This window comes from Alosa sapidissima, chromosome 5 (assembly GCF_018492685.1).
Source record: "Alosa sapidissima isolate fAloSap1 chromosome 5, fAloSap1.pri, whole genome shotgun sequence".
NCBI lineage: Eukaryota > Metazoa > Chordata > Actinopteri > Clupeiformes > Clupeidae > Alosa > Alosa sapidissima.
In genome coordinates this window covers 13,443,068-13,455,138 of record NC_055961.1, presented here as the reverse complement: position 1 = coordinate 13,455,138, position 12,071 = coordinate 13,443,068, and the positions used below count along the sequence as shown (strand labels likewise).

At 43.9% G+C, this 12,071-nt stretch overlaps 1 protein-coding gene across 2 annotated transcripts; it reads right to left on the bottom strand.

Moving 5' to 3' along the window:
- Nucleotides 1–3,347: 3,347 nt before the first annotated feature.
- On the bottom strand, nucleotides 3,348–10,342 carry LOC121709657 (glutaredoxin domain-containing cysteine-rich protein 2). 2 transcript variants are annotated; one of them, XM_042093228.1, is made up of 3 exons: nucleotides 6,882–10,342; nucleotides 5,143–5,388; nucleotides 3,348–4,096 (listed from the first exon to the last, which is right to left on the bottom strand). In XM_042093228.1, exons 1-3 carry the CDS (start codon nucleotides 7,389–7,391, stop codon nucleotides 3,923–3,925), a joined length of 930 nt encoding a protein of 309 aa, XP_041949162.1. In that variant the 5' UTR covers nucleotides 7,392–10,342; the 3' UTR covers nucleotides 3,348–3,922. The 2 variants fall into 2 exon arrangements, with proteins under 2 accessions (XP_041949162.1, XP_041949163.1); XM_042093229.1 differs by having other exon boundaries at nucleotides 3,348–4,093.
- Between the last annotated feature and the right edge of the window lie 1,729 nt (nucleotides 10,343–12,071).

Sequence of the window (12,071 nt, the reverse complement as noted above, 5' to 3'; positions counted from 1 at the left end):
ATTTTTTCCGTATGTTTGCCTCCAGGGGTCATGTTAACCCATTCCATGTGCACACACATGTACACACATACATTCACAGTAATCATACGTATGACACATACTCACACAGTAGACATATGTACGCATGCATGCACATGCACAAACACACATACGCAGGCAAACACACAAGCACGCACACACGCACACACACACCCACACACACCCACACACATAAACATAAACGTGTACACGCACACAATTCAAGAATTTCTCAGAATTATGAACAGGCAAGATGGGGGTGGGGTTGTATAAAATGAATTTTACATGTGAAATCTATGAACTAATCCTGATTTGGTACTTGTTGTCTAGCAGATATCAGTGAGAATTGAGTGTGGATAATGCATAAGACAGTTAGAATTATATAGGCCTTTCAGCGTGATTTATTTTTGAGGGAAAAAATGTGCTGGACTGGGCGGCGGTCATATTTTGTACCGCTCTGCGGTACATCTAGTTTTTGTGAAAAAAATGTGCTGGACTGGGCGGCGGTCATATTTTGTACCACTCTGCGGTACATCTAGTTTTCTGGCCTATTACATTGTAAAACAGCTAACTTGGCAAGACCTGCAGAAAAATTAGCTAATTTGAATTCTCCCAGGTGTGTTAATGTTAATGGGAAGGTTGGAAATAGAGCAATTTTCATATTCCTTTAATTTAACAAAAAACAGAGAGAAAGAAAGAGAGCAAGAGAGAGAGAGAGAGAGAGAGAGAGAGAGACTGAGAGAATAACAGATGAAACGGTTGAGCTGGGCAACCAAAAGGACAAAGTCCATTGAGCTGGTTTAAGTGCTGGAGAGACCCATGTGCTCTATAATGAATTCACAATGAATTGCCATGTTGCCATGAAACGCTGCAAGCACACGGGGCAGACACACGCCATTACTCGGCCCTGCAGATGAAGAGGCAAACCTCAGCACTTTACACCAGAGAGCTCAGGCTGGTGGAGGGAGAGGCAGCAGTGCTCGGAGTGGTGGAGGGAGAGGCAGCAGTGCTCAGAGTGGTGGAGGGAGAGGCAGCAGTGCTCGGAGTGGTGGAGTCGGCGGTCAGAGATCCATCTGTGGTCCTAAGAGGAAGAGAGTGGGGGAGAGAGAGAGAGAGAGAGAGAGAGAGGGAGAGGGAGGGAGGGAGAGAGAGAGAGAGAGAGGAAGAGAGTGGGGGAGAGAGAGAGAGAGAGAGAGAGAGAGGGAGGGAGAAATGGGAGAGATGGAAAGAGTTGGAGAGTGTGTGCGTTGCTTGTGAGGCCTCTGGATGGGAGATCAGAGCGAAGCCGACAGGGCTCTTTAGCGGAGCAGGGGCTGATAGGAACAAAGGCTGCCAGAGCACTAACCTGAGACTGAGAAGGGGTCTGAAGATACAGAACATGGTGTGTGTGGGTGTGTGTGTGTGTGTGTGGGTTAGGAGCAAGAGGGAAAAAACACATCACAGGGCTCTCATTTTACTCTGGAGAAAGGTGGAGGTGGAGGAGGAGCAGGAGAAGAGGGAATGTAGTAGGGAGGTGAGGTGGTAGAACAAATCCACCTTAATCCTTTGTAAATGACCATTGTCTGACTGACAAAAGATGGGTGGTGTGTACATTTGGCTACGGTTCCACATAGAAAAGGTTTGGCTTGACACGGATTATGCCTTGTCCCCAATTAAATTGAGCTTGGAATAGAAAACCCTGAACTGCAGACATTTTGTCTGACATTTACACCAAATTTGGGGAGATTAAAAACATAGTCCTTCTCCCCACTCTAACACAAGTGTGCAAGGACACAAGATCCTGTGTTTGTATACATCTAACCAATGATCTTTATCAATAATACATTTCTGTAAGTCTCTTATCTTAATTCACAGATAGAACAAACTGACACCCACTTAAAGTCCACAGCACCAGCAGACAGAGACATGTATGAACACTAAATGGTGCCATAAAAGTTATAACCTTCTCCATAAATTGTTGCTTTATGGATGAAGTGAAATAATACTCAATCAGACCACGTTTTTAATTACATTTTAATGCCTCTACATAAAGTCAAAATAAGAATCAACTCCATGTCTCAAGTTACTGTGTTATTTATTTGGTTGTCTTGCATGCTTTCATGAATTTGGACAAAAATCTTCCAACAAGCCATTTTGAAAACTAAAATGATGGCAATGATATGATGGACTGTGCAAATAAGAGGAGTAGACGAGGCGAATATGAACTGACAAGGCTTATTGAAAAAGGAGGAGATTGCACAAGACTGAACCAAGTCCCTCAGGTAATGGAATTTCACAAGACAAGGATCTCTACCGAGTCCCCTTTTTAAACACAATTTGTACCAAAGGACATAGTGTATAGAATATGTATGACCAATTTCTGCACCAGTTCTGCATTTTGTATGAACTATTCTCATGAGCAATGAACATATGTATGTACTGTATGTCAAGGTGAATTCCATTCTGTTGACAGTGCTGGTGGAGGTTAAGACTCAGCAATGCACATAGGCTTGAGCAATGTTTAGCAATGTTGTTTCAGAAATTATTTATTTAGTTATTCATTTTATTTGTTAGGGACCATGTACAATTTCAATATAAATGTTTCCATTTGATGCATTGTACCATCATTAGCCTTAGGCTAATTTACATTTTAAGTGATTGTTAAAAAGGTCACTGTTATCTAATGGGTTATAACTGCTTATTAATGGTTTGTAAAGTCTTGACAACTTCATTAATAACCTATTAACAAATCATTCATAAACCATTTATAAGGGTATCCTTGTAATAAAGTGGTACTGATCATTCTGTAAAGGAACTATAGTTAGACACCATTTGTAATGTTAAATCTTATGTTAGCTGTTTTAGCTTGCTTATTGTGAATGCAACAGTCAAGAGAATTTTTACATTTTTCATGAAGAGCCAGTGTGGTATGTTGACTGTGTGTAGAATAAAATATACCTTTGCAGAACTACACCTATAGAGTTCAGAGGACAGCAACACACCTAGAGTGTAGTGGAAACATTGCTCCAACCGCACTGAAGGCACAAACATTTGCTTGGGATGTGACCTCCATTTAAACTGATCTTAGAGGAGGCAATTAATCAGGGATTGTCTGTGCAAAACTAATGAGCTTCCTTCCTCCCTTTTTGGTCTACCCAAAAACATCCACTTCAAAGTGTGTTCAAGTTATCCTTTCCATATCCACTTTTTCTCTTTCTCCATCACTACCCACCTCCCTCCCTCTATCTTTCTCTCTGCATCTCTCCATCCCTACCCACCTCCCTCCCTCTATCTTTCTCTCTGCATCTCTCCATCACTACCCACCTCCCTCCCACTATCTTTCTCTCTGCATCTCTCTCCATCCCTACCCACCTCCCTCCCACTCTCTTTCTGTCTGCACATCTCTGTTTCTCCCTTGAATAATAATAACATCACTATAATGACTTGATAGACTCTTTTTCCTATACCTCTAGCTTGGTCGCCCTCTCTCTCTCCCTCTCTCTCTCTCTCTCTCTCGTCTCATGCTCTTCCCTCTTGACAATGTAGGTCTTGTAATCAACTCCCGTTCTGCCTATGCACGCCCACTTTTCACCCCTCAGGTCCCCCGCTGTATTGGGTGTCATGACTCGCTTGGTAATCAGCGGCCCATTTACGGCCATTTTCCCTGCCAGTCTGTCATTTTGTCCACACTCTCCTCTCGCAAGAGCACAATCACGTCGTTGCCAAATTGCAGTGTTCTCTCAGGTCTCTTCAGAGAATTTATTAAGACGAGCCGTCTCTCACACTGTCCAACCCCCCCCCAGAACTCACTCCGAAAGCCACCCCCCAACACAAACACAAACTCGTCCCCACTCCCTGCTGCAGCTCCCTCCGCTCATGTCACAGCTACATTAGAGTGTGATCTGACCCAGGGGTTAATGCTCTTCTACTGGGCACAGGACTGGCAGGGTTCCAGGCCTTCTGGGTAGCAGGCCTGGCAGCGCAGGTCTCGGATCGACTCATTGAATCGGTTTGCCAGCATGGACAGCTTGCTGCCATGGCACAGGGAGCAGGGGGCACAGCCCGAACCGCCACACTGCAGACAGCCACCGGCATCCTGCTGGCATGCCAAATAAACACACATACCAACACAGAGACAAACAAACAAGACAGACAAGCAAATACAAATAAGTGCTAGTACACATTTCAGCCGTGGAATGGTAGAGTCTCATAAGAATGTCTTGACCACAATTGTTGCTGGGCAACCCAAACAAAATGGCGGGGTCACAATGTTTCAGAAATGTTTTGAGAGCAGAGTAAGGTTTATGTTGAATGTCAGGCTAAACAGAGGGTAAACGAACAGAGGCTAAACCGGAAAACGTGTCTAATCACATCTGCTTAATGATAAATAAGCGTATATAGGTGGATAGGCTATACTTAAAACAGTAGTATCTGTTTGGACCACTGATTAAATTGGATACTCAAATCAGTGTTGGTGGTTGTAAAATATGCTCTACATATGCCTTTGTAAAAAAAACAATAACGTACAGACAATAAAAGCAATTTTTAAAAGCAGGTCAACAGTGTTACCAATTTGCCGATCGCTGAATCGTTCAATGTCATCACTTGACAAGCGGATGTGAATGTCATCACTTGACAAGCGCATCAGAATCAATGTCATCACTTGACAAGCGGATGTGATTAGACCTGTTTTCTGGTGTAGCCTTGTGATGTTCAGCATAAACCTCATTGGTTTTATTTTAGTTCTATCAAGATGGAGGAGACAAAGCTCAACTCCATGGGGAAAGGGAACTAAAGAAGGGGAATGTGGTGAGAAGACCATGACATGAGGAGACTTGGGGACTAACTGAGATAAAGTGAAGAGAGAAATAAGTGAGTAATGAGTGATATCAACAGCGAGGCAATCAGGAGATAGACAAGAGGACTTTTGAGGCAACAGCAATAGTGTTGCATGCTGATTGCTGAACAAGACACATAAAAGCCATTTTAAAAAGACCTAAGATTCCTAAGTACGGCTAACAGCATCTACTTGAATCCAGATCCATTGAACACAATTGAGCAACACTCCAAAAGTATAAAGAGAAAATGGAGCTGTTATATAGTTACAGGCCTGTATGAAATGACTATAATGGCTGCAATAGCTACCTTGAGTTTTGGAGAGGTCATCTCTTTGTTTCCATGGCCACACTTAGTTCTGTGCTTGCCTCTGCTGCGGTGGCTGTGACCCTTGGAAACCTCCTCCTCTCCTCCTCCTTCTCCTCCTCTTCCTCCTCCTTGATCCTGCCCAGCTCCTCTTGCTTCACTCTCCCTCTCCCTCCTCCTCTGGGGTGCAGGAATGATCCTCAGGTTACTAGTGTAGATAATGATCTTCCCGAAGTCCAGCACTGGGGCCTGGACCAGAGCAGACACACGAGAGGGGGTGAGGGGGTGGGGGGGTATCAAGGTCACTCGGAGATGCGCTCTCTCGGCACAGCATCGCAAACAATAAAGGCAACAGCGGTGATCAAAGCATTTCCTCTCGCTTTCATTCACCAGCCCTGATCCCACAGATGTGAGCAGACCCGAAGGGGCAAAGGACCGCAAGAGAGGATGAGAGGACGACATGCTTTACCATCCTGATCCTTTGAGAGAGTTAAAAAGAACCTTTTGAAAGAGACATAGAGTATGCTGTTGTTCTGCCTCTTCCCCCCTCTCTCACATACACTTTTTCCATGACATCTCAGAATTTTACATCTCTTTCCATTATGAAGCTGAAAAGAAAAAGCGGTTACACTTTACTTGACAGTGTCGACATAAGAATGTCATGACACTGTCATGAACGTGTCATAAACAAGTTAAAACTGTTTATGACATAACACTTCTGTTTTTAAGTGACATTCGGTTTTTGTCATAACAAGTTAGGGTTAGGATTAGGATTAGATTTAGGGTTAGGGTTAGGGTTAGGTTTAGAGGTTAGGATTAGGGTTAGGTTTCATATGTCATGACAGTGTCATCTCACTCTTATGTCGATACTGTCAAGTAAAGTGTTACCGAAAAAGCTAAATCTTTTTAAGATTGTATATGTACTGTCTATATCTTATTATGATGAGTTCTCAGAAGTTTGTCAGAGAAGTTTGAGCCTTTGAATTTTGCTTATAGGATCTGGCAATGTTTCTGTCATCATGAGTATTAAACCGTAAGTCACAAAGATTTTCAGAGGCCTTTGTGGATTGGTGTTTGACCAGAAACCCTCTGGAATAATTTTGGCAGTAAAAAAAAAAAAGGTCGAACGACAGCCATTTTCTCTTGGGAGCCCTTCTAATACTAAAGGGCAAAACTGTGAAGTGCGACAGGAATGAGATAATGTTATATAACCCAATTACAGAGGTCTTCACTTATGATGTGGAGAGAAAGGCAGAAAGAGAAAGAGTTACATTTATTCAAATGTTGGTATAAAAAAAATACACTGATAACCTCTTTTCATATCTCCAGGATATAACATAGAAATGTCAATGTCCTGTACCGGCTAAAGAGATAATACTATTAATCCTGATAGACCATATTAGAATTTATGAGCATTCCAAAAATGCCACCCTGGGCACCATAAAGTACCCTGCAAGAGAGATAGTGCAAATGTTAAGTATCACTGTGGCCTAATAGCTTTCTTAGAGGTGTGTTGTGATGTGTGTCGATGTAAGAGGGGCTTTTAGGAATTAACCTTTAATGTTTTATCCCATTTTAATGTTCATCGCCACTTTGTGTTGCTACTCATACAGACTTGAACAATTGAGTATGATTAATTGCTAACCTTTAGCTTTCCTAACAAGGTAGAAGTTGTTGATCTCTAGGTTGACCTGTCACATAGATCTACATTTCCATTATCCATTGATATCCTCAACACTCACATTAGGGTCTCCCTCTGGAAGGTCACCGAAGGTGGGCGACCTGAAGCCCGTGACCCCCCGGTAGACGTTGATCCTCTGCGCGTAGAGCCCCGTGGGCTGCTCGGGCATGTCAGTGAAGCTGCAGAGCTGTCCGGCGTCCAGGTGGCGTGGGATCTTGGTGTGCACGAAGCTGTGCGGGTACTTCTCCTCGGGGCTCTCCAGCTCCTGGCCGTCCTCGTAGACGTGCTTGAGCACCCGGCCGCTGTACGACGAGTTCAGCTTGAAGCGCACCTTACGCGGCTTCGCCTCCGCGTACCGCGGCCCAAACGTCCTCTGTGACTCCTCCATGTCCGTTGTTTTTTTTTTCGCCCTCGCTCTGTTTTCGTTGCTCCGGAGGGAGAGTATACCTGTGGCGTACGCTGCGGAACGCCCTGCACACCTGTGTGACACGGGAGCCGTGTGAGAGGCGAGCTCCCTGCTCACTATTTGCTGCTTGAGATCCAGCCCACCGGCAAGCTGGCCCTCCATCATTCACTGAGTAGCGCGCCGCTAAATTATTCAGCGCTAGGCCGCGTACACAAACGGGCTGCTGGGAAAACCAACACCGTGCGGCACCATGAAATAATAATGTCTCAGGGAACGACGGCAGGTGCGTCTTCCGTTCTCCCCCCGCCCCGAAAACAAAAGATGCCTCCACTTCGATACAAATGATTCACTTGTCGTTGTGTGGATTTATATGCCATGTTGTTTTTGGCACTGGAGCAGTCGGGGAGAAGAATCTAAGGGGAACGGGTTGATGGTATTCTCAGTTAGATAACATCCATCTGCCACAGCACGCAATGCGCGCAGTAGAGTCTCTATGTGTTATTAGAGAGCCTTGGAGCATACACTTTATCGATTACACCAAACACCAAATGTATATATCACATCATTTTTCAAGCTGCAATAAAAAATGTATAGTATCATCTTGTCTGTCGTTTTAACTCTATTATACAATTATCCAGTGACATCAGCAGATCACATGAAATAGATTTCTGGGGCAGCTGAGAACCATTTTACAAGACAAAATGGCAGCCATTAACCCCAATGCATATCCAGATCAATCTACCAATTATCTCTTTAGCTGCTGATTATTATATTCCATCTGAACGCACAGCCATTTTGTCACTTCCTACTGGGTTCATATCTGGTGTACAACTATGGGCTCAGTCAAGTGAAAAATTGCTTTCCATGCCTCTCAGGGAAGGATTCATTTGCTGTTTCAGAGCTGTAACTAGTTAAGACTGGAACTCTATTAATTTACACAAGCCCCATACTCAGCAGACTGGTTTTTAGTTTGCGCTTACCTCGAATGCTTTTGTGTTTATCATCTAGGTAGTATTGGGTTAATTCTGAAAGAATATTTAGTTTTAATGTGTCATGCTTTAAGTTGACAAAGACAAAAAATCCTGAAACAAATTGAGCTTTTTTTGCAAAAAAATTACAACAACAACAAAAAAAACATGTATCTAACTATTCATTAAGATGTAATGTGGCATGGTGTAGCAGTAGCAGTGTCACCACCTGACTGTACATGAAGGTGAGTCTGTCACTTTGGATAAATGTGTCTGCAAAATACCAGTCACTTTACTTTTACTTTACCTTATGTGCCAGTATGTATGAGAGATATGCTAATCACACTAGCAAAGAGGAAACAAAAGGTCGTCAACATAGCTTATTCATTCCCTTGCGTGACCCTGAGGATATGGAAGCCAATGAAGTCACTAGTGTTCTACTAGACAGGCCCAGAGGAGTAGGTCTCACTGACTGACTCGAGCCTCTTTTCCCTTTTTGGTGCTTCATGAATTATGCACCACAGGTGATTTGTTTCAAGCAGGTTTTTATGGCTCTGTTACCAACTCACACAGGCAGCTCGCCTGCCGGGTTCTCTGTGTCTTTATGGCGTCCGCCATCTCTGGCCAGGAATCAAATCAAAGGGGGCGAGAGTGAAATGTTCATGGGTTTTTTTTTTCACCAGTAAATTATTGGTGCGCAAAGTTTACTTTGTTGAGAGGCTTATCACAGCGTGACAAAACAGGTTTGCTCTGTAGAGGACAGAAAGAGAGACTCACTTTCCCTGAGTCAGGTGGCTGGGACTATATATTTTGGGGGAAGAACCTGCTGAGCAGAGACAAAGCTGAAGCATCAATATTTTATGAGACGTGTCATTTATTAAGCCGGTTATTATGACATGGAAACTTACTTGCTCATCAATTACTTAAAATAGACTTGATGTCTGTCAAACTTAATTATTGTAATTATATAATCTGGTAAAAAAGACAAAAATATGGTAATGGATTTCTATGAATATTTCATCACAGCACTATGTTAGATCAAGCGACTACTGCAAGCTCCTCTCAAATTTCTCTTATAATTAGCGTCTTTCACACTGCATGTAATCTGCCGACGAACTCTCCTTCCAGTAAAAAAAAAAGGTCATACCGACTGTTTTTAGAGTTTTGGGCAATGTTAAGATTTAATTGAAATGTAACATACGGTATACAAATGATATTAACATTAAGGTTAATATCTTAAATCGTGTTAACCTGGTATACGATTTAATAAGCTTTCTGATTTATGCCCCAACTTGGCAACCCACAGATGCATCTGCATGCAGCGCACAGCTCCCAGGTGTGAAGATGAAGATATTAAGCTGACGGCATGGGGGCTGCTTGAAACACTTTAGAGGCATCACGTCCCATTGCACTGATCCCTATGGATCAAATAATGATCATCACTCAAAGATATGGCAGGTGATTCAATACCCCATTTCATCTTAACATTGGCTTTTTAAACGGGCCGCTTGGAGTGGCTGGGGAGACGCACGCGAGGCGCGATCCGTCTGTCTTTTGGCTCAGGCCCAGTGCGGTCAAAGAGCCTCTGTCTTATTTCCTGTTAAAAAGGTGTTTGCATGTGTATTTGACTGAAATGTTAATAATTTACTAACCTACTGCTGTGTGTGTGTGTGTGTGTGTGTGTGTGTGTGTGTGTGTGTGTGTGTGTGCGCGTGTGTGTGTGTGTAGGCCCACTACCCGGCTAGTTATCATTGACGCTGTTGTCTTAGCGCAGGCTCCCATGTGTCGATGATGGGCATTATCCACTGACCCTTTGGGAAAGCCTCCAAGGACCCGTCAGCGCCTTCGCTTTGGTAGTATCATGTAGGGCCTGGTACGAGCTTCCATTGACGTTGGGGGCCATGTAAAATTATATGATGTCAAAGCCTCCGCGTATCAGAGGGGAATTAATATGGCATTAAAGGGAGCTCTTGGGGGTCTGAAGACCGATTGCAGCCGCAAGACAGCAGGGGCAATTCAATCAGGCTTTGGCTTAAGCTCCCAAAGAGGCCAAAGTGATATATCGAACCTTCCTTATCCTGCTTTGCTCCTTCTCTCTCTTTCTCTCTCTCTCACACACACACACACAAACATATGCACGTTGCACACACACACAAACACATTTTGCACCATGCACATGCACCTGAACGCACTCACATACACACACACACAAACACACACACTCACTCTCTCTCTCTTTCACACACACGCACACAAGCACATGCGCGCGCGCACACACTCACTCACTCACTCACTCACTCACTCACTCACTCACTCTCTCTCTCTCTCTCTCTCTCTCATCTCTCTCTCTCACACACACACACACACACACACACACACACACACACACACACATCTGCACCACCACCAGCAGCAGCCTAACAGCTGAAATGAATAGACAGTGGATATGGTGGAGAATTCCCAAGCCATAGCACATTTTCAGATGTACAGCTTGTTCTAACATGACTGGGCTTGATCCAAGGACACAGTAGCACAGCTGGCGAGGGCCCCCCGTGGCTCGAGTGACCTGGCAGGGGCCGAGCTCTGGCTCATAAAGCCAGACACACACACACACACACACACACACACACACACACACACACACACACACACACACATATACATTCTTACACACACCTACCATACACATACCACCCCAACCCAAAATTATCCTAGCTCAATGTCATTCTCAATTATGAGATATACTGCTCACAGACTTGTACATGAACTACTTTTATTCTAATGATTTTCACATTAACAGGAGAACAATCATGGGTGAGAGCAAACGGCTTCTCTTCAGTCAATCCCTTCTATACTGTGGACACGGGGCAGAGGTTAATCGAAAACGTAGAGCTGACTGATCATAATCAGTATTTAGTGCTGCAGGTATATCAGAATTAAACAAAAGATGCCTAAGTGTCAATGAAGGGCCTTTCATGGAAAAGAAAACTAATTTAGACTACATCATCACTTCACTACAAAAGAGGATTTGATTCTGTTTTTAATTAAGCAATTTGTAAATATATACACAGGCCAATTTTGGAGAAGCTTTAAAGTAGTTTTTAAATTATAGCTAATGTTTATATAAGAAAAGCAGATCCCAAATCCTCTTAAATCAAGTAAATGAAATGTTGTGGTTATTTCCATGAGTGTGTTTGTGTGATTTACAGTAATAACTGACTGCGGTAGTGAGTGACGGCAGGGTTCTGACCCAGTGGGGCGCTGAGAGAAACACAGTGTCTGCCTCTCTTGGCAGGTCTCTCACTCTTTCCCCTGGTGCTCACTCATGCACTGGCACAGACGCCCACGCGTGTGTTGGCACAGAGTGCCTGTGCCCTGCCCACGCGTGTGTTGGCACAGAGTGCCTGTGCCCTGCCATTCCTGCTACCTGGAGGTTGCATGATAAGCCGATGCATAGTGTTTCCTCTGCATCATGTAAAGCTGGCGTATGTGATTCATAAGACCTAAACAACGTTCCATTCAATAGCCCTGTATTAGGGAAATAATGGTAGTATTGCTTACTACCATTATTTCCCCAACTGTTTTCAAAACATTTGTTTCGTCTGCAGATTTCTAAACTATCAGTTTTTGTGCTGCAGCAGGTTCCTGGTTAGCCCCGTTAATCTTCACACAAAAAACAAGCCCAGTTTGTGTGTCCGCATGACATAAGGAGGAGTGCTGGCCTGGCCATGCATTCTGATGTTCGGTTCCGCGCGCAAAGATCAAGTAAAGATCAAGGCCCCAGCAATGTTTGCCTTCCCGCTCTCTCATTACGCCTAATTGCCCCTCTCTGTCTCTTTGCCTTTGCCATGTCCTGTGCAGGGGTGTCATCAGCTGT